Here is a 27,951-nt window from a genome sequence, read left to right on the forward strand (position 1 = left end):
CGCTGTCGCCGCCGTCGCCGCCACAGAATGGGCGCCCGCCGCGCGCGCAGCCCTGCCCGCCGCGCCACGCCCGCCCGCCACGTACCGGCACCCCGCGCGCACCCGCCCCTGCGCGGCGGACACGCACCCCATTGGCCTGCCGCCACGCCGCTCAGCCCGCCGCCTCCTTGTGATTGGCGCGCCCGGCGGCGGGGGGCGGGGAGGAGCTGGGTGTTTGTCAACAGAGCCCGCCGGGCCAATCGGAGCCACGCCGCTCTCTCCCCCTCCTCTACCGCCGCGCCGGCCAATCGCCGAGCGCATGATTCACCGGCCCGCTCGCCCATTGGCTGCCGGCTGGCGCGCGGGCGGCGCGGCTCCGCCCCTTCCTCGGCCGGGCTGGAGACGTGGCTGTTCCTCGGTGCCGGCAGGGCGGGGCCAGCGGCGCGCACCACCCGGCGCTGGGGGGGAGGGGGGGCGGGCGCACAAAGTGCCTCCCCCCAGCCCGGAGCGGAATGGAGCCGTCGGGCGGGAAGCGGGCCGTGAGGGAGTGAGCGCCGGGGGCGCCGAGGGAAGAGCGGGCACAGCGGGCACAGCGCTCAGGGTCGTGGGGCTGTCCGGACAGACGTGGGACTCGGTCAGCTCAGAGGTCTTGTCCAGCCGAATTGATTCTGTCATTCGGTGGTGCCCCTCCCCGGCTGTTCTGGGCGGTACAGGTAACCCTACCCCCGATAGCGAAATCGGCCCTGTGCTGACCCCAGGTGACCTCGCCCCAGGTGACCCCACCTTTGTGCGGCTTTCTGTGCTCCCCCACCCCAGCACACACAGCCCCATGAGCGGCAGCCCCAGCACTTTAGCCCGGTGTCATAGCAACCCCAGAAAGCCCCTGTGGTACCTTAAACTCGTGTTCCCTCCATGTGTTCACGGATCTGTCCTCGGAAATTGTGAATGCCCCGTCCCTGGAAGTGGTCCAGGCCAGGCTGGATGGGGCTCAGAGGAACCTGGTCTAGTGGAAGGTGTCCCTGCCCATGGCAGGGGGTGGAACGAGATGATCTTTGAGGTCCCTTCCAGCCTGAGTCATTCTGTGAGCCTCTGTCTATGGTATACTTGATATAAATGATATATAATTGCCCCCTTCAGAGTTAGTGTTCCCCCAGTTTTTTTCCAGACCCAGTTTACCATATTTTGACGGACAGTCCTTTGTCATCCTGGTGGTACCACCCGACTGATGAGGATGTCATCTGCAAATTGGATTAGGGCTGATTTTGTATTTATTTCCAAATGGCTAATGAAAATATTGATTACATATGTGTGTAGCACATATGATCCTGGAGGGTCCTATTAGAAGCAGCCTTATTCAACAGTGATTTATAACCACTTATAAAAAAATAATCTCTGTGACCAGTGTTTAATGTATTCTTCACTGATGCTTTATTACCCTGTTCAATTAAAATATTGTGCAGTTCTAAGTAAAAATGCTTTTAAAAGTTTATTACAGCTTTCTTTCCTTTCAGAAGAAATTGAATTATTTGTTGTCTTTTAGAAGCATTAAATGAGAATTCTATTAGGCCTCTGACTGGCATTACTAATTCTTTAATGAGTGACATAACACCCTTTTTTGGTATTTATCCAGAACATTATCCATAGATCCGATGTTATCAAATCTGCATTTCCTCCATATCATGCAGCCTCCTTTCCTGAAGACAGGCACCAGCCTGGCACTTTTTTAGCCTCCTAGCATTGCCCTGGTCAATCAAGGTTCACTAAAGAGGAACATCAACACACAAGGGGTCTCTGCATTCAGCTGTTTCCAGCCTCCTGGGCCACAGTTACCCCTGGAAGACAAGAGCTCCATTGGTCACTAATGCACTGAAATGAATCCCATCACTGTCAAGTGACCCCCACACATGTATGTATCTTCCTGCTTCTTTACAAACACAGATCATAAATGTTCAATGAACACTTCTGCATTGTTATTGACATTTTAATCATGTCCATCTAGTAATGGGCCTGTACCATTCACTCCCAGGGTTTTCTGGGATTTAGCCTTGCCAGCTATGGATTTCCTTTCATGTGCTTCACTTCAAATAACTACTCTGCTTCTCACAGCTTCTCATTTATACCAACACTTTCTTATTTCCTGCTTTCTCCATTTTGGCTATTTCTTTTTTAATTTTACCCACACTCTCCAGTCCATTAATAAAACGAGTTGCCAATGTTTTTTCTCTCTTGAAGTTGTGGTTCTTTGATTGCCCAATAAATTCTTTAAAAAGAGCTCATAATTGTAATTTTTAGACTTGTACCTAAATTTTTTCTTCCTACTTGCACTCTTATTTTCTGATGATTTGGAAATACAGCTCTTTTAGAGAGCACCAGGTGTATGCAAACCCAGGTCACAAACACAGCTCCCCAGCCAACCACTGAATTGCAATCTAGGGATCTTTGTTTGCGTTTTTTTACTTCATTATAACAAAGTCCAAAAGAATTTGCCTTGTGCCACATGCCAAATGGCACATGTCGTTTTTAGTAACTTAAATGACATTTTATTACTGTACCCATATGGTCTTGTGCTACTATTTTCTTTATTTAGATAACTCCTCTCTCTTGAGTGTCTACCCGTTCATACATTTATAAAGAGTAATCAAATTCCTTGTTTCTCTAGGCAAACCAAGCCAAAGGCTTTTATTCTTCCCTTACACATTTGGCTCTCTGCTCTAACTTGCCCTCTCCTGCACCTGTCTCCATTTAAATTCATTCTTTTCTGCATGGTGATGTTTTGAACAGTCACGTTGAAGGGTAAATTTAGTTAAATTTTAAACTCCATTATATTCCTAGACAATGAAGAAAACCTGTTTCCTTGCCATGCTTTTTACACTGATGTATCTCTTGTCCCACAGTTATTTGAGGGACTCAGAGACATAACCACAGAGCCCAGAAAGGTCCAGAATATCGGGGTATGTCACGACTAGACTTGCACTTCTACCTTTGTGCTGGGTCACGAAGGCTTATTACACTTCAGGCAGAACAACACCCCCCCTGCAAGCGTCCCTCTCACACCCATGAGCATGACCTCATTTTCTCACGTCCCCTCCCACCCCCCGCCCCAGATCAGCAGCCTTCCAATCGCAGCCTTTCGTTTTGGGGAGGATCTGGCACTTCTCACCAGAACACACGTTTCCTTCTAGACTCCTCCTAGATTCCGTGGCACCGAAGAATAATGAATAATAATCAGAATGCAAAAGCTCTTATTTTTCTTGTTTTGGAAACATTTCTCCAAGAGATGGACAACGTTATTCTCGAATCCTTATGACAAACATGGCAATACAGCCCTATAATTTTCTCTCTGTATTAAAAATTTGTGCCAACAAAACCAAACTTCCTGCTTTTTGCAAAGCATGACTCACATCCTCCATTCTGTTTTGACTGACTGACATAAGAGATCTATTTCAGTCATATGACAATAACTTTGAATCTGACTAGCCACTTATGTGGAAATCAAAGCCTGTTCTTGCGGGATGGATGGATGTTAACAGGAATGGTGTTTTACATAACTCCACTGAAGCTCTGCCTGCTTTTCCCGAATAACTTGCTCCTGGAAGAGCGAGGCACGGCAGTGAAAGCCCAGCGTGCCACCTCGTGGCTGCCCTGTGCCCAGGGCTGTTCCTAGCACCTCCCTTTTCCAGGAGAATCCAGACCTTCCAAGAGCTGCATATGTTGTAATTAGCATACCGGCACCCCTGCTGATGCCTTCTCACAAGCAGAATAAAACCGAGTAATTCTTCACCTGACAGATCAAACCAGAGACAAGCAGGGAGGCAGGTGTTATTCTGAGGAGATGTCACTGAACTGGAGTTTGCAGGATAAAAAAATTAGGTCACAGGAATGTAAATTGCAGGGATGTGACAGGCTTGGAGTGCTGCTGCCAACCAGAAAGAGAGTTTGTCTGGGAAATTCTCCATCTTCCACTTGGTTTCACCACTGTGTTGGTGAAGTTTTACTTTCATGGGTCTTGGATTTCAGCTGTTTCAACCTAATCAATGAGAGAAGAGTAGTTAATTGGATCAACACATCTGCCACCCAGAGGGGCTGTGCCTTTGCCAGGATTTCACTCGGGTTAGAATGCACTTTTCCAGCTGGTTTAGGCTGGGTTAAGCCTGCCATGGAAGATGGTCCCAAAGCCATCCCTCTTCCAACTGATAGATCTTGCTGCCTTCCTCAGGAAAGGTCAAGGAAAACTGACCTTGATTTTTTTGGTTGCTTAACCTTTCAGAAAGAGCAGTTCTCTGTCAACACATGGAAATAGCAGGAAAACTTGGCAAGCAATGGACCATAAGGTGGGAAGGTGGGAATGCTCCTTTTTTTTTTTTTTTTTTTTTTTTCCTGTCTTAGACCAGAGCAGCTTAAGCCAGTTACAAAACTCCCTTTCAGAGAGATATATTAAGTTTGGCTGACCCACTTCAACCTCACTCACCTGGCAAGAAGAAACTGCTTTTTCTTGCCTGCATGGCAAGGTGAATCAGCACAGGGTCATGGGAATGCCAGCACCAGCATAACCAGTGCCCAGGCTGCGTGTGGATGGTGACTGAAGGCAGTGAAGAGCAGGCTCTTGCCTTTTTGTCAACGGCAAGCTGTTATCTCAGCTACCATGTAATTTTCCTACCATGTAATTTCAGCCTCAGATGCAGAATTCAGCACCCGGAGTCACGCAGTCGCCCTGACGGCCTGAAAGGGCTGAGCTGCTCGTTCCTCAGTGTGGTTTTTGTTGGGGTTAACACCTCGCAGTTGCTGTTTGACAGGCAGAATGTCCAAAGCAGGTTCCAACACCTCCTCGCACTGAAGCACAGAGCGTGAGAGTTGGCTCCTGGAGAAGCTTTGACATGGACAAAACCAGGCTTGTACAAAAGGACGTGGAGCTGTTTGCAAACAGAGCTGGTTGTTGCTGAAATTCACAGAAGATCTATTTCTAAAATGCCCACTACAAATTTTTTGTGCACAGGCAAGGCTCAGCACAGCATAAATGAAAGATTTTCTGCTTTTACTGGAGGTGTAACTCACCAACAGATTCAGATAAATTGCTAACAGAAAGGTCATTATCTAGAAGTGGAAATGTTTGTGTTTCCCCAGGCACTGCAAGATGTGTTTCAAGCCAAAACTATCAGCCGTTGCTGTGAGGGTACAACAGGTTTATCACCCCACACTTCTGCACTAACATTCCCCACAACAGTGGGATTTGAGAGAAGCCCAGGATGGGCTTCCTGAGGCAACATAAAACCCTAGTGACTGTTCTTCATTTCAGTCACATACTTAGGATATTGAACAGAATAATCATAGAATCATGGAGTGGCCTGGATTGGAAAAGACCTTAAAGATCATCTCGTTTCAACCCCTGCTGTGGGCAGAGACATCTTCCACTAGACTAAGTTGCCCAGAGCTCCTTCCAAACTAGCATTAAACAACTGAGGCAGCCACAGCTTCTCTGGGCAACCTGTTCCAGTGCTTCACCACCCTCGCAGTAAGTTTTTTCCCCTAATATTTAATCTAAACCTACTCTCAGTTTAAAGCCATTCCCCCTTGTCCTGTCACCACATGCTCTTGTAATGTCTCCCAAAGCAAAGCTCCTTCAGTTTTACCCTTCTTGCATCATGGAAGAGCGCAGTGCTTGGGTCTGATTCCCTCGGAATATATATCCCACTAGATGTGTGTATTTACACTTTAAAATGGGTAACTTGCAGGAAAAATCGTTGCCAGCTGGCAGAAAACACTGAACCGCTGCATAGAACCACGTGCTGCTCTTAACAGCGAGTCACCTGCTCTGTACAGAAAGGTAAGGCCTCACTGAGATGAGATAAGCCCGGGCAATGATAATAGAGTCTTTGTTGAAATCCCACCCCATTGTTCAAGGACTGCCGTGCCGGCCCAGGGAGAACAAAAGGAAATGTTTCTAGTCCTTGAAAATCACAGCAGAATCAGAGGTTGGCAGCAAAAGCAAGCCAGACATACACAGAATCAAAAAAGAGAAGTCAGCGGCAGCTTTTCTGTTGAGCAAATAAAAAGATTATAAAAAGATTATTCTCAACGAATTGTAGCCTGACCTTGGAGTGAGTAGTAAGGGGTAAATACATGCAATTCTCATCCACCTTTGTGGGATTGCAGCTGGAGAGAAACTGAGGTGCTTGTGAATGGTCCTAATGTGGTTCACAGGAGTGAAAATGCCGGTGTGGAGGGACTTCAAGGTCGCTCTGCCTCTCTAATATGTTTTAGAAACAACTTCATCAGAGGTCAACCCGGGGTAGAGGGAAAAGCTATGACAAATAAAAAGAGGCTCTGTGTGCTTCAGGAGAGGAGATCTCAGTGGGGTTTTGTCCTGACCCTCCTGCAGGGTGGGGTAAGGACTAAGTGCTGGTTGATACCATGTGCCCAGAGGACCCCTGGCATTTTTCATGTCCATGTTGCTACTTTCGAGGGAGATCGTGCTAAAGTTTGAGTGAAAGCCCAAGAAAGGCTCTTCCTCAAAACCTGTGGAGCCCGGCCAGAGTTCCAATAACTCCCTGAGCTCAGTGCATTGTCTGGCCTCCTGCAGGGGCTCCCCCCACCATCCTCCCTCCTCCCCCAGCACTTCCCGGTGGGACACCCCGCATCCCTCTCCTCTTTGTGGAAATGCCTGAACCTTTCCAGCCTCGGCAAACCCGGTCTCTCGGTACTCGGCATGTACTCGGTACTTACACAACGATGCAACAAGTTGCTCCGGGCACTGTCGGGCATTGTGGGAGCTGTAGTTCGCCGTACACAGCACTACAAGTCCCAGCCTCCCGGCGGAGGAGAAAGAGGAGGAGGAGGCGGAGGCGGAGGAGGAGAGGAGCCGGCACGGCCCAGGCCTGCAGCCCGTGAGGAAGAGCCCCCCGGGGGCGGGCCGCGCCGGCATGCGGCTCCCCGGCCGGCTCGCCCTGCTCCGGAGCACGCCCCTGGCTGCCCGGCCGCCAGGGAGGGTCCGAACGGGGCGGGCGGCGGCGCGGCGCGGCTTCTCCCGCGGGCGGCTCGGCGGCACCATGGCAGAGGAGGCCAAGAAACGGGCCGCCTTCGCCGCCGTGGACAAGCACGTCCAGGTGAGGCAGCCCGGGGTGCTGCGGGGCGCGGGGGGCTCGGAGCCCCGGGGCGCGGAGCGGCCGCGGGGTGCGCGGAGCCTCCGGGAGCACGGACGGACCCCGAGTGCACGGAGGGACTCCGGGCTGCAGGGACCCCCCCAAAGCACAGAGTGGCTGCAGGGTGCTGGGGTCCCCCAATCCGTGCAGTGACCATGGAGTGCGCGGAGCGGCTCCAGGGTGACGGGACAAACTCTGGGTGCCGGGAACCCCCAGTACACGGAGCGGCTCCGGGGTGCCGGGACGGGATCTGGTGTGCCGGGACCCCCAGTACCCTGAGCGACCACGGGGTGCACGGAACTTCCCAGCACATGGAGAAGCTCTGGAGTGCACGGAGCCCCCAGTACACAGAGAGATCCCGGAGTGCAGGGACAGGCTCCGGGGTGCCGGGACCCCCGAATGCACGAGGGACCACGGGGTGCGTGGAGGCCCCCAGTGCACGGACGGAGCTCAGAGTGCACGGAGCGACTCCGGGGTGCAGAGACCCCTCCCTAATCCCCGGACTGAGCTCGAGGTGCAGAGACCCCCTAATGCACGGAGCGGCCACATGGTGCGCGGAGTCTCCAGAGACGCGGACGGGTCCCGGGCTGCGTGGAGCGGCTCCGGGCGCAGGGACAGGCTCTGGGGTGCTGCGACTCTGAATGCACGAAGGGGCCGCGAGTTGCACGGAGTCCCCCGGTGCACGGAGCGACTCCGGGGTGTCAGGACTCCACAAAGCGCAGAGCGGCCGCGGGGCGCACGGATTTTTGCAGTGCATGGAGCAGCTCTGGTTTGCAGGGACAGGCTCTGGGGTGCCGGGACCCCCCAGTACACGGAGTGGCAGTGAAGTGCACGGAGCTTCCCAGTGCATGGACAGGCTCCGGGATGCACGGATCTGGGGTGCCGGGACTCCCCAAAGCACGAAGCGACCACAGGGAGTGCAGAGTCCCCCGGTGCACGGACGGACCTTGGGATGCATGAAGCGATTCTAGGGTGCAGGGACACCCCAAAGCACAGAGCAGCTACGGACTCTCCCAGAGCACGGATGCCCGTGGGTTCATGGAGATGCTCCGGTTGCAGGGACAGGCTTTGGGATGCTGGGACCCCATAAAACATAGGGGTACATGGAGCCTTCCAGTGCACTGCCAGACCCAGGGCTGTGTGAGGCAGCTCCGGGTGCAGGGACAGGGAGTGCCGGGACTCCCCAGTGTATGGAATGGCCATGGAATGAACTGAACTTCCCAGGGCATGAATGGGCTTCAGGTGGGCTTCAGGAATCCTGCAGTGCACAGAGCAGCCCCGAGGTTCATGGATGCAGTGGGGGCCACTGAGAACCCCCACCCCCCCAGAGCATGAACAGTCCTGGGTGTAAAGCATGACCCTGGGGTGCATGGATGGGTCTTCCTGAGTCTCTTTCTCCTTTGTTTTGGACTTCACTCCCTTTAGCTGAGGCAAAAGGAGAAAACTGCTTTTCCTTCCCCAGTGTGTGCCTCCCTAGCAGCAGCTTCATGCCTGATCCAGCTCAGCACTGTGTATGCTGAATTTGGGATAATGTTTTGCACCTCCAGACTTTCACTTGTACCCTCCTGCGAACTGGGCTGTGGTGGGAGTTCAGGCTAATGCCATGTACTGCTTCTTTCTCCAAATCCAGGATGCGCTGCTGCTGCACCCCATTTGTGAGCACCCAAGCAAGGAGCAACAGTCCCTGACCAGGGGATTCTGTCTTGTCCTCTGCAGGGAGGGAAATGCAGCCAGGGGCTTGAGTCAGCCCCATGAATGTCAGGGCTGGAGCTGCCTGAAGTTTGGCACAGCCTGATTTGGAAGCTCAACGATCAACGGTTACAGTCACGCAGGAGTTTATCGCAGCGCTTGCTGTGCCAGCCCTTTCGCAATAGCAGTGGTGAAATCGGGGTGAGGAGTTGCTGCTAAGAATGTAGATATTAGCAGTTAGGGGAGAAAAAAAATCCCTTTTCCTTCCTGCTTCCCCCTCGCTGGGTTAGTGTTCTGAGGTTCAGATGGCTTCCCTTATGTCCCATGGAAGTTTTGTTCATTCTGCAGCCCCATTCCTTTGAGCAGTCTGTACCTGCCTGAGAGCACAGCCACATGCTGTGTGAGACCCAGCCCCTTCCAGGCCAACACCATCAAAGGTGATCAGTCTGTGAGATGGGGGAGCCTCTGGGCTCTGGTAGTTGCATAAAAATCCCCTTTTTACCCAAGGCAAACCCAAAATTGTGCATTGAGGGGTCGTGCGAGGAAGGACTTGTCTCACAAGGCAGGGAGCCAAGACACCACTGCTGCTGTGAGGCATCATAAATAGGGACTCCTTTGATTTGGGTTAAGACCAGTACTTTTGGGACTTTAACAGTGAAATAGCTGGCCTTTGTGCTGTTTTATGGCCAGGCAAACTGAGGATAATGTTTCTGGCTGTGTCCCGACTAATTAAAGTTCAATGTCCGACTTGTGATGCCGGTTAGGTAAATTAGGCAATGTCTGTGTGCTTGTACAAGCTGGCTTCAAGAAATGAATGATGGAGAAGGAGGTCAGAGTCACTGCCCAGGAGCTGGATGGTCTCAGCTGTCAGTTTGTGCTGGCAGGGGGCAGCTGCTGTTTGTAATGGATACGTTTGTGTTTCTTGTTAGAGCTCTCAGGAGGGAGCAATGTTATCTCTGAAAGCAAAGCTAAGGCTTCCCTTGCACAGCAGGGGTGTGTAGGAGACACCAGGATTTGGTTCTCCTGGACAAATCTCTCTTGCTTAACTGTGCCATAAATCTGTGGCACTGGGGGCTTGGGACTGGTACTGGATGAGGCTCCTCGCTTGGCATCCACCTTCACACCCATCCCTGCCTTGCCAGGACAGCAGCTCCTTGTGTGGCAGATATAAACCTGGGTGTGGGAGGGGGATTAGGAGAGGATAACTTGTTTTTCTGTTTCTTTTTTTTTTTTTTTTTATTTTATTAAAGCTAGATTGGTGTGTTTACCCACAGCACTTGTCCCTGGGCAGCTGCAGGAGCAGAGTTGCCCAGTTCTGGAGTGGACACTGAGATGACCAGCCTCAGAGACTGTGGACTGTGGGGCTGTGACAGCTTGGGGGAGTGGTGCTGGCACAGGGTTGGGGCTTTAGAGCTCTAAGCTGCTTGGGGAGAGCTGGCTTTGCATTTATACAACACCTCTGAGGGCGGGCCCTGCGAGCACCTCTGTTAGAAATGAAAATACAGCTACTGCCCTATGTCCTACTGCCCCAGAGAGGACTGAGCAAACTCTGGGCTTTGCTCTGTATTTGTCTACTGCTTTTAGATGGAGCTTTTTGTTCTCTGGCATTGGAAACTTTATGTGGGACTGGCCAGTGGCTGTGTGCTGCTGGTACTGCTCCATCTGTGTTGCCTTATTGGCTTCTGTAGTGCTGGGCAGTGTCTTTAGGCCCTTGGGTTGGCTGAGAAAATGCTGTGGTCGCTGCCCACTTCACCCATACTGGGGTCCTCAGCTGTGCTGTGGCTCAGTGCCTTGGTTTTGTTTGGTGGGCTTTTGGTAAACAACTTGAAATGTAATTTTTTTTTGCATGAGGTGCTGCTCGTCAGTGCTCTGCTTCTCACCAATGTTTGCCCTGCCCTTGTTTTTAAAATGTTTCATGGTTGTTTTGCTCCTGGTCTGGCTGGGGTTGGAGCTGAGGAGGGAGAGGTGGGAGTCATGGTAAGGCAGGGGCTGTGACATCAGTTTAGACTGATTTAAAGTGCTGCTTCACCTCTAATCACTGATAAATGGATGGGCTGGGACCCTTGTGTGCTCTTCCTGCTTCATTACAGTGGAGTTGCCCATGCTGAAGCTTTCCCCATCCCTTTAGGGTACCCAGCTGCTCCAAGAAGCTGTCCCACCCTACAGAAATGAGGGCAAAGAGAAGAAACTTCCTCTCCCTGGGTCAAAACAAGTCTTTTGGGAACACTGGTACTGCCCATGTCCTGCCAGCCTCTGCACAGCTTTGCTTGCCCCTTCCTTGGCCGGTCTTGCTTGGCTCTGCTGCTGGGTGGGTGACACGAGAGCCTCAGGAGCTGTTGGGTGTCTGCTGGCCATGTTGCAGGTGTGCAGCAGTCACCTGTTGCTCTGGCCAGCTTTTGCAGAGTTACAGTAGTTTAGTGAGAGCTGAGCCTCTGGTTTTGGAGAACTTCTGTTTTCTTTAAGCTTTTAACTTGCAGAAGCAAGAGAAATGACTAAACCTAGGGGAGTGTGACCTGTCTTGAACTCCACCTTTCCAGGTAAACTTGCGTGACAGCAAGATTTTAGCTGGTTAAAGTGCTGCAGGTGTGGCTTTTTCCACAGCTGCTGAACTCTGGATTTGCTACACATGAGGAAAGAGCTCCAGATCTATTGAATATCCAAGAGATAATGCACAACAGCTCTGTGCCTGCATCTCTGGTTGTCTTCACATCTTCCTCATTTGAAGTCTCTGTGGTGATGCTGGGCCTCTTTAAGTCAATTTAAGCTTTGGATCCCATCCAAAGAAGACAAAGTACACTGAAAATGGGAAGTGCAGAAGGCTGCAGGTCACTTACAGGGGGTGGGAAACCGAGTTGATAATAAACAGAGACTGACGTGGCAGAGAACATGTCTTGCAGAAGTAACACAAGTGCACCCATCCACCTCAGCCTGCATCACCTTTTAGAAGTGTATCTGTGTTACAGATGACAGGGCAGTGATCTTTCTTAAATCAGGCAATACACAGAGAAAGGCCAGAATGGAGCTGTGGTTAAAATTTCATCCTCTTCAGCACATGCTGCCAGGCTCACCCGCTTTCCAAGTTTTGCTGGACTCTCCTATAGGCAGCTTTACACTCTGGTTTTGGAAAACATTTTTTATTATTCACAGAAACAGCTGCTGTGCTCTCTGCTTTGGCTCCTGGTGCATCTGTGCTGTTTACTAATGATATGGTTGGCAGCAAACGCAGCCTTTTACTGTGTGGCTTCCTTGGGAGATTTTATCTTGAGGTTGTTTCCCCTTCTTCCTCTGTGGTATTGTCTGAAATTCACAGCTTTCCAGCAGGAGAGCTTTCATGGAATGCCAGCAACCACCAGTGAGTGTGCATTGAACACCCTGAGATCGGACTGTGCTGGTAATTAGCAAGCACATGTCCTTTAATGAGAGGGAGAGTTGATTAAAATCCCTTGGCCACAGACCACGGCTGTGCCCTCGCTGGCACAGTGTGTTCCCTCCCTTGCGTGCAGAGTGCTGAGATGCTGTATTCACGTGCATCCCTGGACAAGGCTCCTCTTGCATGTGTTTATAATGCCAGTTTTACTGGGGAATTGGAGTCTGGAGCCTCCAGTAACAGCATTCCTCTGTCTCTCTTTGATTTGCAGAACAATCAAGTTCTTGGGATCGGAAGCGGATCTACGATTGTACATGCGGTGCAACGATTAGGTAGGATGGTCCCCTTCCTGTCCCTCCCACCACAAAAAGTCCCCTTTTCCATCTGCCCCAACTACTTGAAAAATCCCCTGTGTGCTGACTTGGAGCTGATGCCTTGGGTCTGTTCACTGGCTGCTGTGTCCTGCTTGAAGCTGAAGGTTAAAACTGGGCATTGGGCTCCAAATTTATAGCCTGAGAGTCCTGAGGAGGTATGATTTGCCACCTGTTCCTGACAGCCAGGAAAAGCTCTCCACTGGCACCCACCACAAACTGGAGCTGGACTCCTTGGTCTGGATCCAGCTTTGCCAGCTCTGCCCAGTGCTGACTTGCTGTGTGGCTCGGGGCCATGCAGCTGCTCTGCTTCCTTTAACCCGTTTGCCTGTGGCTCATTCTGCTCCCCACATCCACATGATTCACACTGAGGGCCCCGCTGAGGTGTAATGAAAATGAGGAATGTGAAATCCTGCTGCATTTTATTTATGTACCCCGCAGCCACGTTTACCTACTTGCTCCAGGTGCAGGATTTTGCTCAGGGATTTATTCAGAAAATTTCAGTAAAATATTCAAGTGAGGCAAATGCATTTTTGCAGAGTGAGTGTGAGGGTAATTACTGTCATGGCTCATTACAGAGGGTGCAGAGGTTTAAAGTTCCTTTGCAGGGCAGTCTCAGCCCTGCTTGTGGAGGTGCTGAACTTTGGATGTCCTTGGATGCAGAGCAGAGCAGCTGTGGGGGCCATGGGAGTGCAGCATCAGCCCTGTTGTTCTTGGGGGTCTTGCTTGGATACAGAGGGGGAACCACAGAATCATTAAGGTTGGAAAACACCTCCAAGATCCTCAAACCCTACACAGCACCACTGTGTTCTCCACCCAGCCATACTCCCAAGTGTTAAATCTACACTTTCAGATATGAAGATTCCACCACTTCCCTGGGCAGCACAGTTCAATGTGTCCCACCTGGGTGACTCTGCCTATCTGAGGAGTCCCGTGGTGACCTCCAGCTCCCTTGGGCAGAGCTGTCCTGCAGCCCAGAGCAGGCTGAGTTCTGAGCACAGCTCAGCCCTTCACTGTGCAGGGACACAGCAGGGCTGGGGCTGCCCCTTGTCACCCGTTTTCCCACTCTGTGTGTGATGCACTTCATTGTCTAGGAGCTGCTGTTCAGCCTTCTGGGCTTGGCTCAGTACAGCAAGCACTCCCTCCTTGAGCACAGAGTCAGACTAAATAAATGGCTATTGTATTTGAAGAGGAGTGGCTGTTCCAGGCTGCAAATTCTGGCTTTTCACGTCTCCTGATCGCTTTAGAACTGGCATGTGGCTTGTAACAACATCCAGCCTCATGTAGTGCATGTTCAATTCTTCCAGCAGCAGCATTACCTTGGAGCATGTAGCTCGTGTGCTTGCTCTGGTGCACGAGCTCTTGCTGGCTCTTTGGCTGTTGGCTTGTGCCTGAGTATTATAATTACTAAAATAACATTTTATCCATAATGATATCTTAGTAATAGATTTTAGTCATTTGAGGTTAGCCTGGGGGAGGAAATATTTCCTTCCATTTAATGGAATACTGTACTTTATTAGTTCTTTTCCTGCTATATATTTAAATGTTCTATAATAAATTAATGTGATGTCCCCAGGGCAACAAGCCAGCAAACCTTTCAGACAGCTGCTGGAGCTCTGTGTTTACATGGAGAGCAGCAAAAACCTGTCTAATGGAGTGAGAGAGGGGATGGGGCCGATTTCCCAGGTGAGGATTTGCTGATGGGGCTCCTCTGCTGCTGGAGACATAAAGGTTAATGGCTCATGGTGGCTTGGGCTGGGCCAGAGTGGGTGTTGAAACATTTCTGGCTGTTGAAACTGAGCCTGAGCCCATGGAGGGGGGCACCTGTTTGCTTTTTGAGCGTGACTGAGTTATTTGCAAGCCAAGCAAGTAATTGCAGTGAATCAGAGGGGCTGTGCTAAACTGAGGTTTCTTAAAGAGAAAGTTGCTGTGTTTTTGCTTTGTGCAATGAACAAACCAAGGCTTCTGCTTTTTGCCTGCAGCTGAGAGAGTTAAGGAGGAGAACCTGACAATTGTCTGCATCCCTACATCCTTTCAGGTGAGTGCTTTCCTCCTTTGCTTCCTGCCAGTCCAAACACTCCTGCAGGGGATCTCCCCCTGGGCTGTGGGAGGCCACCCTGCCTCTCTCTGGTTCACAGTGGTGTGAATGAACCAGTGAAAGCAGTCCTGGTGCAGCCTACAGAAAGACCTCACAAAGAAGGTGATGGTGCTGTGTTACCCTGACCTGAGCTCGGGGCTGGGAGGTGTATTTGGAGCCAGTGTGGTAAGGCTGGTTGTGTCAGGGTTGGTGTGTGGCTTCCTCTGGATCCCACTTGCAGGAAAATGCTGCTTTGTGATGAACCAGGGTCGTAGTGCAAAGCTCACTGGAGACACTTTGTCTCCTTTGAGTCTGTGTCAGCCCTGACAGCTGTAAAGAATAATAGTAAGCTCTTGTGTTTTCAGCAGGAACTTCAAAAGCATCAGCTGGATTTGATAAAAAATTGCAGAAGAGGAATTCACTTAACCTCTTATTTGCTGTGCAGCCTTTGCAGGAATTGGTTCATAGCAAGCTAGATGTTGAGAGGGCTGGAGGGAGAATCTGGCTTGGTGGTGGAATACAAATCTGCTGGGGAAGCCTCTGAGCATCTCCCTTGCGTTTGTCAACTGGCTTTGATCTCTTTGCCTCCGTTCCCTGAGATGGAAACCTCCTTTTGGGCAGGTGACACGGTGGGGACAACCCGAAGGGTCTTCAAGGCTGGGTGGCAATACCCCAGTCAAGGAATTGGGCATGTGTCCTTCTCATGGTCCTGGGGACTGTACTTTTGTCACAGCCTTGTCACCATGAGAGCAGTGTGGCAGGCAGGGCAGAGCCTGTCCTGTGAGGTGTTCAGGGACTGGCTGGATACAGCCCTGAGCAATCTGGCAGCTGACCCTGCTTTGACCTGCAGGTTGGATGGAGAGAGACCAACCTGAATTATCCTAAAAGCTTAGGAAAACCTAACATCCTCTTACCCTGCAGTTGTTTAGGTGTGGGGGTGACAGGGCTCTCGTTTCCCAGCTGTTGCAAACAACTGGGGTATAGTGCAAGGTGCTGCAAAGGCCAGAAAGTGGGAAAAAAAAAAAATAATTCCAATATTGGTACTTCTGTTGATTATATAGACTGTGGTGAGAGTCTGTCTTTGATCTGTCTCAAATGATTCCCACCCCAAAATGCCATGTCCCCTTTGAATCTAGGAGAAGTGTTCTGAGTTCAGTCATTAGTTCTTAAGGAAAATTTTGATGAAGCTCTTGTAGTGAGCATAGGCTGGAGCCTGTCTTGCCTTGAAATGTTGTCATTGTTCATTTAACATCACTGAGTTTCTTACCAGTAAAACAAAAAGTTGCTGTTAAAGGGAAGAGAGAGATTGTATACCTGCAGGAGCCAAAATTCCCAACATGGGGCTGCCTTGTATCTCTTGCAGTCCCTTAGACCTCAACCAATTCCGAGTGGAGCGTTGCCAGGTCAGCAAAACAGCATTTTATTTTCACTATGTACAGGTGTAGATGGCTGCCTGAGGTCACTGGCAAGGAAGAGTTGGTTTCAGTGGGCTTTTATACTCCTCCCTTCCCTGTTGTCAGGTCATTAATCCATCACCATCAGTAAAGCTAGAGCAGGGTAAGTATCTGTCCCTGGCGTTTGCGTTGTCTCTTCTCACCGGGACGTGTGCGAGAGCACGGAGTGGGACTGCTCCTGTCAAGTGCTGTGCAGTTCCCACCACTTTTCCCTCAGTTCTGGGAGCTCTGCTTTTGATTCCCACTGCTCCCATTGCCTTGCAAGCAGAGCCTGGAGACAGCCAAGCCACCTCGTTGCCACACCGCTGACTCTAAGCCTGTTCAGGGTCTGGCCTGCATGTGCAGCACAGTGTTTTTCAATGCTTTGAGTTTCCCAGATTCCTGAAATCTCCTTTTGTGGGCACCATGTGATGAATGCCAACCCACTGGTTTTTATTCCTATAATTGGTGGGAGTCCTTAGGGCCCCACAGCCCATGGGTTTTAAAACTGCATGCTATGAAATGCCATGATAAATTATTCAAATCTTACCTCGTTGCCAGGAGTGCCACCTGCTAATTCTAATGTTTTTGGGATGCCAGTGCCTGTGACTGATGCACTTTGTTAGTGTTAGTGGGTAGAATTCAGGGGAATCAGCTGATCCAGGCTGTTGCACTGGGGTTTCTTGGTCTAGCTGCAGCATGGTAGCACGTTTGGACTTGAGCAGAGTCTGTGCAAGGAGGGAATCTCACTCAAATCATGATTTGTAACATAGAAAATTCAACCAGTTAGAGAGTCTGCAGATGACACCAAGTTGGGTGGGAGTGTCGATCTGCAGGAGGGCAGGAAGGTTCTGCAGGGGATCTGGACAGGCTGGATGGGTGGATGGACCAAGGCCAAGGGTCTGAGGTTCAGCAAGGCCAAGTGCTGGGTCTGCACTTTGGCCACAACCTCCTGCAGATCTGCAGGCTGGGGGCAGAGTGGCTGGAAAGAGGCCCAGCAGAAAAGGCCCTGGGGGTGCTGGGAACACGAACCATTGTGTGCCCTGGTGGCCAAGGAGGCCAGGGGCACCTGGCCTGTGGCAGCAATAGTGTGGCAGCAGGACCAGGGCAGGGATTGTCCTCTCTACTGGGCAGTGGTGAGGCCACACCTTGAATCCTGTGTTCAGTTTTGTGCCTCATGACAAGAAGGGCACTGAGGGGCTGGAGTGTGTCCAGAGAAGGGAGTGAAGCTGGGGAGGGGTCTGGAGCATAGTTGTGATGAGGAGCAGCTGAGGGGCTGGAGAAAAGGAATCTTCTCACTCTCCACAACTCCCTGACAGGAGGGGCAGCCACGTCGGGGTTGGTCTCTTCTCCCAAGAAACAAATAACAGGACAAGAGGAAATGGCCCCAAGTTGTGCCAGGAGAGGTTTAGATTGGATATTAGGGAAAATTTCTTCACTGAGAAGGTGGTCAAGCACTGAACAGGCTGCCCAGGGCAGTGGTGGAGTCACCATCCCTGGAGGGATGTAAAAGCCATGTACATGTGACACTTGGGGACATGGTTTAGCAGTGGCCTGGGCAGTGCTGGGTTAAGGGCTGGACTTGATGTTAGTAAACCTGGCTAAACAATTCTGGAATTCCCTGTTCAAGCTGAGTGACTGAGCCAAGGGCAGCTCTGGGTACCCTGATTTGTGTTGCCACTAGAGGGAAACAGCCACTGCAGGAGACCTAGATCAGAGCCACCAAGCAGCTGTTTCAGCAGCTTCCTCACTTTTCCCATGAGTTGTGCATTTGCTATTTACTTTTTAGCTTATTTCCAATGTGAAAAATACTTTCTCTGTTAGTTCCACATTGCTGTGGTGCAAATATTTAATTTTCTTGGTCCCATTTTTCAGCAGAAGGAGATAAGAAGGGCTGGATGGGTGTAAGGGAGAATGATGTCCAAGCTGAAACAACATAGGATTTAAAAATTCCATATCTGCTTTAGTGCTTAGATACAAGTGATTCCCACCAAGCTGTTGAGGCCTCCTGCTATTTAGTATGGAGACACCCAAACCCAGAAATTCTGTTGTACCACCTGAGCATTTTAGTTCAAATCAGCAGCAGGATTTTCTTTTGACTAAACTGCTCTGGTGTGGAAACATCATTTTCTCCTTGCTGTGTGTTCCTGCTGCAGCCTCTCCACGAGCTCAGAGTGGAGCAGTGGAGCTCTCCCAGGGAGGCTCCATCCTTGCTGCAGCCAGGGAAGGACACCAAGAATCTGTTTTCCTTTCCTGCCACTGGTGTAAATGGTGTTTGTTGTCTTCTTGGTGCACAGGCTCGTCAGCTGATCCTGCAGAATGGCTTAACACTGAGTGACTTGGACCGAAATCCAGAGGTAAGTGGGACCACAGAGGTGAGACCTCACCTGATTTTCCTCTCACCTGGTCGTTCAGAAAGCATCCAGGCTCCTTAGTCCTGCCTTGAGGTTGAGTTTGAGCAGCCGTGCTGCAGAACTTGAGTTGGAACAACAGGAAACAGCCTCAAGTTATGCCACAGGAGGTTCAGATTGCCTGTTAGGAAAAATTTCTGCACTGAATGGTTGGTCAAGTACTGGAACAGGCTGCCCAGGGCAGTGGTGGAATCAGCATCCCTGGAAATGTTCAAAAAACATGTAGATTTGATGCTTAGGGACATGGTCTCGTGGGGACCTGGCAGGGTTTGTTGAATGGCTGGACTCAATGATCTTAAAGGTCTTTTCTAACCTTGATGGTTCTATGATTTGAACAGGTTTAGTTTATTTTTCCCCCAAGTTCTTTCTTAGTTCTTGTCCCTTTAGATAGCAAGAAGGCTGCTGGATTGTGTTGCCTCCAGCTGCTTGGGCATCTCTTCTGAGATGAGGCTTGAGACAGGGATGTTGCTGAACTGTCAAAGATTTTTCTTGGGAAAATCTTGCATGCTGCTCCTTAAACAACACCAGAGGCAAAAGAGATGTGCCTTGCAGGCCAGCAGTTGGTTTGGGTTTCTCTTCCTCTCACATGCCTCTGGTTGTTAGAGGGGCTTGGGTGGTCTCAGGGTGTCCTTGGCTGGCCCATCAGACACTTGTCTCTGGTCAGGCTGGCACCAAGGTGGTCCCAGCTCTGGTGACGTTTGTGACTGCTGCTTGGGACACTCCAGCCCCGGAGCTGCACCAGGAGCAGGGCCTGGGTGCTGCACAGGAGGGGTTTGCACATCCATTTTCTCCTCTTCCCACAGCTTGATGTTGCCATCGATGGAGCCGATGAGGTGGACTCTGATCTCAACCTTATCAAAGGTGGCGGGTGAGCCTTGCTGTCCATCTGTCTGTCTGTCTGTCTGTCTGCCTGTCCCAGTGCTGGTGCTGGGGGCACTGAGCATCCCTGTGTGGCTGTGGGTGTCTCTGGGCTGGGCTGGGCTGGGCTGGGCTGGAGGGGAGCCTGTGCTGGGCTCTGTGTGCACCCACAGTGGGAGATGGCTCCTGGCCAAGGCTGCCAGGGACAAGGGGCGCAAAGTGAGGGGTGGAGATAATGAGTGTAAGGTGGGGGGCAATGGTAACTCCAAAACCAGCAAGAACATATTAGAGGGGACTGGATTGCAAGGCCATTAGGCACAGTGAGGAGCAGTCTGATGTTTTCTGGTTTTGTTTTTTGTTTTTTTTTTTTCCCTTGCAGTGGCTGCTTGACACAGGAGAAGATAGTTGCAGGATTTGCAAAGTGCTTCATTGTTATTGCTGATTACAGGTGAAGATATTACTGTTCATAATACCTTTCTCCTCCATGGGAGGTTTCAGATGGTGCTGTGTTGGGCCATTATTGTCATTCCAATGGTTACAGGAGAGCAGGAATGGGTGGAAATGAGCCTGGCTCTCAGTATTTCAGCAATTCAATTTATCTTTTTTTCTTAATTTTCAACTCAGCAGGCCTGCTTGGGAGTCAGCAGAGCTTGTGGGGAAGTGGCAGTTCTGCTCTCTGAGCTCAGTGATTGTCAGCATGGGATAAATTTTCCAGCCATGGGGCTGTGGAAAAAACAACTCCTGTTCTGCTTGTCCAAAGCATGTCAAAACCGGGCTTTTGAGTGGATACAGCATTGTGCATTAAACTGGCTCTTGCTGACCCTGTGTCCTCCTGAGCCTTGTGCCTGAGGGGTTTGCCAAGGGCCTGGGGTGATGTTAATGGTGTCAGCAGTGTAATGTCCAGCACTAATCCCACCTCAATCTGTGCCCTCAGGAAAAAATCTGACAGCCTGGGGGAGCAGTGGAAGAAGGGAGTTCCTATCGAGGTCATCCCCATGGCTTATGTCCCTGTCACCAGAGCCCTGACCAAAAAATTTGGCGGTGTCGTGGAGCTGCGGATGGCTGTTAACAAAGCAGTGAGTGTCCCTGTCAGCCCTGCTTCCCCAGGGGATCCACCTGAACGTGGGCAAAAGGAGGACTAGAGGTCTGGCCCTTCATCTGGTGAAATCTGGACTTTCACTCCCACAAGTGACATCTTGTGTAATTCCTCCTTATTACACTTTGGTTACTGGATCGTGTATTCATGTGTTCAGGCTGCTCATTGAAAGCCTCTCTGGCTAAGTCTCCTAAAGAAGCATCCTGCAGCAGGGAGCAGAGGGATTGCCAGCCTGGGGCTGACCTGCTGCTCTGGGGCTGTTGGGGGGCTGCAGGGCAGTCAGAGAGGGTCTCGAGCTGGTGATGGTTTCACTGACAGGTTTATTGTGGGGATGGCCCAAATTGACTTGAATGATGACTCTAAACCACTGCAGAGGGGACAGCTGGTCCCAGTGGGGGCTGTGACAATCCCTGTCTGGGAGCAGGAGGCTCATGCCATGACAACTGGGTTTGCTTCCAGGGCCCTGTGGTGACAGACAATGGGAACTTCATCCTGGACTGGAAGTTTGACAAGGTTCACGAGTGGCGTGAAGTGAACACCGCTATCAAAATGATACCAGGTGATGTCTGTGATTTTTTTAAAAACCACAAAAGCTGGCTGAGGCGTGGTGTGTGATAAGTAACCTGGACTGTGGTATCTCTTAGATACCAGGAAATGTGTGTGTGTGTGTGTGTATTTGCTGCCCTCCTGCAGATCCCTGCATTTGTTTCTACTCAAGAGAGCAGTCAGCTCAGTTGGTACAATTGTGCCCATGGGGCTTTTCTCACACGGTGGTGAAAACCTGGAGTGATATTGGTTGATGTTGACACTGTTTCCCATTAACACAGCAATGCTGTCCTCTTCCTTACTCTCCTTGTGCCCATTGAGAGAGGGACTTTAGAGGAAACACCGGTGCACTCTGGAGGGAGGGTTTGCACTGTGCTATGGTATTTTCCAAGAGCTGCTTCCAGCTCTGCATCCCATTCCCATTGGGAAACCCTCCCTGCTGGCCTTGCTGTGAGGATGAAGTGTACTCAAGCTCTTGCTGGGCTCGAGCAGCAGTGGCTGAGTGCTCTGTTTGCAAACAAAACAGCCTCTTTGCAAGGACTCCTGCCTTGCATGAGAGCTGCTGCCCAGGCAAGAGCTGCCTCTGGACCATCCAGGTCTGCCCAGGGGCACTGGCACTCTCTGAACTTCAGGGAAGCTGCAGGGAAGCAGCATCTGGATGTCTGGATGTCTTGGCAAAGCTTGTCCCTGCAGTCCTGCCTTCACACAGCTGCCTTCACTGACTGCTCGTGTGTTGCCAGAACGTGCAGGAACAGATTGGGATCTTGTTGCACAAATGTCAACATCCCATGCACAACATCCCATCCAATGCACAAAGCAGCCATATATTGTCCTGGCTCCACAACTGAAACACCAGGCCAGGCACAGGCTCTAGTCAGTGGTTTTGCTTCCCTCAGTAGTGCTTATCACAGAATCACAGAATTGTTGGGGTTGGAAGGGCTCTCTGGTGTCCTGGTGCAGTGCTCCATATCCCAATCCAGTTGCTGCCCGTGGCTGTACAAATCTGTGTATCATTAGAGCTGTGTCTGTGCAAGAGGCAGACAGTGCCTGGTTGCTCTGCACAGCAGGAGCTTCTTCCCTGCATTTCTTGTTGTTTGAGAAAGGAATAGTAAATAATGGGACCTGTTTTCTGCTCAGAAATGGACCTGCTAAGGGAAGTGGATGAGCCTAAATGTGTGGCTGTTAAAGCCTAAATGCAGTGCTGGGAGAAGGGTTTTGGCCACCCTGTGCTTGTGGTAGCCCTTGTCTCCATTTCTCTCCACCTTCCTGGCCTCTGGCTGTGCCTCAGTGATCTCTGTGAAGTTAGGAGCACCCCATAATTAAATGCAATCAAAAGTACATTTACAAATGGGTTACAAATTGCAGAGGTAGCACCAGAGCTGCCAAGTCTTAACATTTGAACAAGCGTTAGCCAGGTGATCTCTTACAGGGAAGTCTTTCAGGTGAGTTTAAAGGCAAAGGGAGTGGCCCCCACTCCTGTGGGTGTGTGCAGCTTCCTCTTGCTCCCATGGGTCATCAGATAGCAGAAAATGCTTTTCTCGTGGTTGTCTTGGTGCAGCAGTGGTGGCTGGGGCAGCACGAATGTCGGGGGAGCTTCGGGAGTGGTTCCTCAGTCTCTGGAGAGTTTTTGCTGGAAGTGGCTGCGTGGAAAAGACTTCCCAGAAGCTCTCAGTGTGGCTGGTCCAGGTTGGACACTTCTCCAAACCTCTGATGGAGGCAGTGGTGCTTTGGAACGAGCAAACCCGTGGGCAGAGCAGAGGACGCGAGCGCAGGGGCGGCTCTGGCAGTAACCAGCGACCTCTCGTTCCGCAGGCGTGGTGGAGACGGGGCTGTTCATCGACATGGCCGAGGTGGTGTATTTTGGGATGGAGGACGGCTCCGTCAGCGTGCGGGAGAAGCAGCCCTGCTGACAGGGCCCTGCCCGGGGACTCGGCTGTCCTGCCCGTGCCAACCCGACGTTTTGCCTTAAGGAGCAGCGGCTGTCGCAGGAGACCCGCGGGAAAGCCCATCAGGATCCGCTGACGTGTTACTGAATGTCTTTTTTTTAAAAAAACCAACCAAACAAAAAATAGATTCTATTTATATATATATATATTTTTACTTTACAGGAATGTCGTCTTTTTTTAATGAGTCGTTTCAATGAATTGCTTTAACATTTTTATTTTCTTTTCTAAGAAATACTTACCAAAAACATTACTCCCTGGTTTTGTGTTTGGAGGGTTTTTTTTTGTTGTTGTTGTTGTTTTTCAAAGAGAACTTGAACCCTTCTGGTTGCTCATAGCACTTAATGATGGAGGTCAGAAATACAATCCTAATGCATCATTCCTAACTATCCTGTCTGGGAGGGTGATGTATGTAACAGGAGCACATCCAGTTGGGACCTGCTGATGCCTTATTTGGAACCTTTTTGGTTCAGTATTTTATGCCTCTTATTTTTCTATACCACTGTTTTTTAATATTCAGGATGTCTGGTTGTCCTCTGTGCACAGGACAATTCTCTGAGCCTAGGGTGGTCTCTACATCCCCCTCTCTGGGAAACTAATAAGGGCCTTTTCTGGGTTTCTGTATGGAGGAGGCATTCATCCTTTGAGCCAAACTCTTCTCTCATTTAATTCAGTACCTCTGATTAAAGTCTGTCCTGTAGCTGGAGATGTTTGGGACTTTGTCCTTGTAGACCAAGAGCAGAACTGGGTGCTTGATGAAGCTTACAGGAGCATATTTTAGGAGCTTAGGGCATCATGAAATAGTGTTCAGTGGCAAATGATTTGGTTTGGAATGAAGGTTAATTACAACCCCTCGCAGCTGGTTGATTTGTGGAAGGATAGAGCAGAACGCACAGGAAAACAGAGTCTTCCTGCCTAAATTTTTCACGTGTAGCAGGAGGGAGACACTCGTTCAGTATCTCATTTTTGGTGTATAGGTGCTTTGCATGGTTCTGATGTCGAAATGCAAGCCCTCTCTTTGTGTTTTAGACTATGAAATAAAGAGCTGTTATACCAGACTTGGTGGTAATTTTTGTTCTCAAAATAACTTATTTTGTGGATAATGAAGGTAGATCATGGTCAGACCAACTTCTGCTAACTTCCCCCTTGCAAGAATCACTTACCCTGGCCAAATCCACCCCTCTGCATTTGATTTCTTTTTGCTTAAGGTAAATGAATTATTTAAAATGCACCAAATTATCTGGTCAGCACTTGTTATCTGCAGTACTTTCCTCAGCAGACACTCTACAGTTTGCACATCTAAAACCTGTGCATCTAAATCCAGCTCTTGTACTAAGCAAACTGCCAGCAGCTTGCTGGAAACACTGGGATTTCTTTTCCCACAAGCCAGGTGCTGCAGAAGCCATTTGCAGAGCCCTAGCTCTGGCTAGGGGCTGTTTTCAGATGCTCTTGGGCTCCTAATGTAATCCTGGATAAACAGAGAGCAATCGAGCACAGCTTTGTGCCCAAGTGCCTTCTCACTCAGTGTGCTGCTGGAAATGAGATTAGCAGGAGTGAATGCTGCTGTTGACTCTGCTCTGCCTGAAATCAAACAGCTCCTTCTCAAAAAGCCAATAAACCCATTACTGCACCATTATTTTCTGGCCCTGAACCAGCTGTGATCTCATTCAGCTTTGTGCTTAGCAGGGGCTCCACAGCCTGAAGATGGGCAGGTCTGATTCTTGAGCTGCTCTGGGTGCTGGGGTAGATCCCATGGGGGCTTTTGCAGCAGATTTCCCTTCTGGGGTGGGACTTTGAGTGGGTCTTGGGCTGTGGGTTATGGGCACAGTGTGCACTGTACCACACAGCTGGAATTAAAATGTCTGTGTGGAATTAAAACCCCTGAAGAAAATTTAGCATCTGAATCCTTGTGCAAGCTCCCCCAGCTGACATTTGCAGTCAGTAGATAGGGTTTGACTTCAGGAGCTCTTGGGAATGGTCATGTCCTTTCCCTTGGAGTCTGCCAGGCTCCCTCATCTGTCATGACCACCCTCATCTTCATCTGCCAGCACATTCAGGTGTGCTGCAGGGAGTCCATCCCCTCCTGGGGTGGCTTTGTGCCCTGGCTCTGCCCTGTCACCAACACAGCCCACTTACACTGATGCTCAGTTGCCTTGCTACAAACCTGTTTGAAGAAAGTGAAGTGTACAGGCAGTAGAAGTATTTCTAGTCCCTGCTCCTTGCTTTTCCAGGCCATCACCATTATTACATATGTTTTTGGAGAGGTAACAGTTCATAGATGAGCATGCTGTGGTAGATCTCCAGCTGAGGGCAGGCACTGCAGCTCTCTCTCACTTCTTGAGTAGAAGCAGTGCAGCTTCTCCTGAGAGCTCCTGAACCTGAATTTGTTGAATTTGATTTTACCACCTTGGCTGGTTTTGCTGTGGCGTTTGCTCTGGGCTTTGGTTTTTCAAGGTGCTTTTCAAAAGAGCCTTTAGAAGCCTTTAGAAACGGGCTGCCACTTCTCTCCCACCCTGCTCCCTGGCACCTGGGAAGAAAAGCAGGGATATATTTTTAGAAGATGGCATTGGGAAGAAAATTGCTATCAAAAGCAGGTGGAAGAAGGTGTCCTTTTACACCCAAGGCAGGCTGTTGTGGCTATTTAGGGTGCATTCCTGCAGTGGGTTCTGTTACCTGGTGTGATCCAGCCCCCGCCCCCCATTCCCTTTTGGGTTGTGCATGGTGGGTAATGCACGGAGATTTACCATTAGCACTGAATTATGGATTAACTTGGCCCTGGAGGAAACAAATGTTTCAAGAAAGAGCAACAGCAGCACTAAAATTAATGAGCAACAGGGGTAATGAAACACTAGTCCCATTCAGGAAAAAAAAAAAAAAAAAGGCAATATAAATACAGTAAGAGAGTGCATCAGATCCAATTTAATTAACCTGTGGTTAATAGGTTAAATAATTAAGATAAATTAATTAAACTAACTAGAAAGAAATTATGTGTTTTGTTAAACCAACTCACCTTATTCCATGTTCTATAGAAAGTATTACTATTTGTCAAGTTATTATAGTCGGTGTAGGATGGGGTTTATGATCTGACATAATTACTGATCTGAGAAATGTGACATAAAAAGAGGTGAAAATAATTAAGCAGGCAGTATAGAGGATGTGTGCTCTGGGTATTAAACCAAACAATTATAGCTAAAGTGATGAGGAGGAAATCAGCATAGTATAACCAGTGATAAAAATTAGCTGTGAGGAACATTAGTAAGCTGTAATACGTATTAACATCTTTCAAACATAAAGCCAGGTTCAATTTTTAACTGTGTGGATTTAAGAAAAAATGGTGTAATGACACTGTCTATAGTCTAGCTGGACCAGGAAAGGAGCAGGAAAAGGAGAGATGTCCTAATTTTCAAAGTGATTTTTTCCAATTTATCAAGCCTTCTGAATCCGCAAAAATATATTTGCAGCTTTATTTCACTCAGTTCAGCAGAAAGGTGATGCATTTCAGATTAAAGATGAACTTAAAGACCTAAAACTGTCAGGTTTTTGTACTAAAAATTTGTGAAGTTTATTCACTTCCCCTTCCAGTAACTTCCACAGGAGTTTTATCATCCCTGTAACTCCATAACCTTGGTAGCTGCGACCAAGAGTTTTTTTTTTTTTTTTTCAGAGCATGAGACTTTTCTGTTTGTATTTTTACATCTACAAACACCTCTTACACTTCCTTAATGACATTTCTAGCTGTGTGAAAGTCATGCAGACCATCAACATTAAAATGTAGTGAGCAAAACAGAAAAGGATCAGTCACTGGCTTTGACTACAGGAAATTATATAAACAATTTTTTTTAGTGGAAACAGAAGACTTTGTAGAAGAATGTCTGAGTGAAAGATAAAACCATCAATCATGTTGGAAAGCAAAATGCTTTTGATGATTTATGTTGTTTCTGGAAGTCAGTAACAGAAAGATGAAATTCAGCAGAAGAAAAAAAGTGACTATTAAGCCAAATACCTCAGATCTGTAAACGTCCTGACATGTTAATATCCAAGTTCCCTTGGGGATGCAGAGTTAGAAATATTCTTAATCATACTAAATTCAAAGTTCTTCTCATGCTGTATTGTTAAAAATATGTGCACGTGAATTTGATCATGCAAATATCCCCAAAGAAGCTTCAGTGCCTCCTAACTGGAATGATCTTTTTTATTGTACACCAAACACTAAATTCCCTTGTGGTGGTCTTCCAGTGCAGGATTAATTAAAGAAAATACTACATCAAGTATCCTTTCTACTTATAAATGTCTCACAGGTTTGTGTAATCTCCAACTGAAGCTATTACTAGAATGCCTTATAGATCAAAATCTTTAATTAAACATTAATTCCCTTAAAACATTTTCAAAGCCTTAATTTCAGTAACTTGCAAGTTTTATTTGCCTGCCACAGCACGCTGTCTTCTTGTAATCAGTATTTAATAACCTGTACAGTTTAATCCCAGTGTAATGTATTTGGCAATGACAAATGAAATTGAAAAACCCCGCTGTAAATCTAGATGGTACACTGGGATGCTTTTCTTACTATCTTAATTTATTGCAGGGAAAAAAAAAAAGACAGTCCTGCCTTCCTTTAACCCTTAGATGAGTATTATTTTTTGAAGAGGAAATTATAATTATTTCCTTTACTTTTATATGTAACTTAGTGAGGGTTGGACCACATCAGTGAAGAGTCAAATCCAACAGCTCATACGTAATGTACCAAAATCTTGTCTAATTGAAGAGCAAGCAGATAATCACGTGTTCTACTGAGAGGGTTTTCGGGGTGTGATCTTCTGCATATGAGCACCTTGGGCAAACTCAGCCCCTTTGCCACAGACCACCACTTTTTGGACAGGGTACTTGCAGGTTTCTCTGCAGGTCAGCTGTGGGCTGTGATTTATCATTCATGAAATGTTTCTTTCATCCTTATTTGAGAGCTCAAGCAGCACATGCTGACCCTGGCTGGGCTCTGGGGGCTGCACTGGGTGTTTCTGCTCAGGCTCTGTGTTTTTCCTGTGGATTTG

The 27,951-nt window shown here is 49.1% G+C and overlaps 1 protein-coding gene and 1 long non-coding RNA gene across 2 annotated transcripts; one reads left to right on the forward strand and one right to left on the reverse strand.

Moving 5' to 3' along the window:
- Window positions 1-577: 577 nt before the first annotated feature.
- LOC128806625 (uncharacterized) lies at window positions 578-6,795 on the reverse strand. Its single transcript, XR_008436887.1, has 3 exons — window positions 6,700-6,795; window positions 3,706-4,006; window positions 578-1,811 (listed from the first exon to the last, which is right to left on the reverse strand). It is a non-coding gene; the product is annotated as an uncharacterized LOC128806625 (long non-coding RNA).
- Window positions 6,796-6,835: 40 nt separating this feature from the next.
- Window positions 6,836-23,964, forward strand: RPIA (ribose 5-phosphate isomerase A). Its single transcript, XM_053976337.1, has 9 exons — window positions 6,836-7,079; window positions 12,443-12,503; window positions 14,525-14,580; window positions 18,350-18,409; window positions 19,267-19,331; window positions 19,701-19,769; window positions 20,256-20,397; window positions 20,877-20,976; window positions 22,776-23,964. The coding sequence occupies exons 1-9, from the start codon at window positions 6,897-6,899 to the stop codon at window positions 22,871-22,873; spliced, it is 834 nt and encodes a 277-aa protein (XP_053832312.1). The 5' UTR covers window positions 6,836-6,896; the 3' UTR covers window positions 22,874-23,964.
- Window positions 23,965-27,951: the final 3,987 nt, after the last annotated feature.

This window comes from Vidua macroura, chromosome 4, assembly GCF_024509145.1.
Source record: "Vidua macroura isolate BioBank_ID:100142 chromosome 4, ASM2450914v1, whole genome shotgun sequence".
NCBI classification, from domain to species: Eukaryota; Metazoa; Chordata; class Aves; order Passeriformes; family Viduidae; genus Vidua; species Vidua macroura.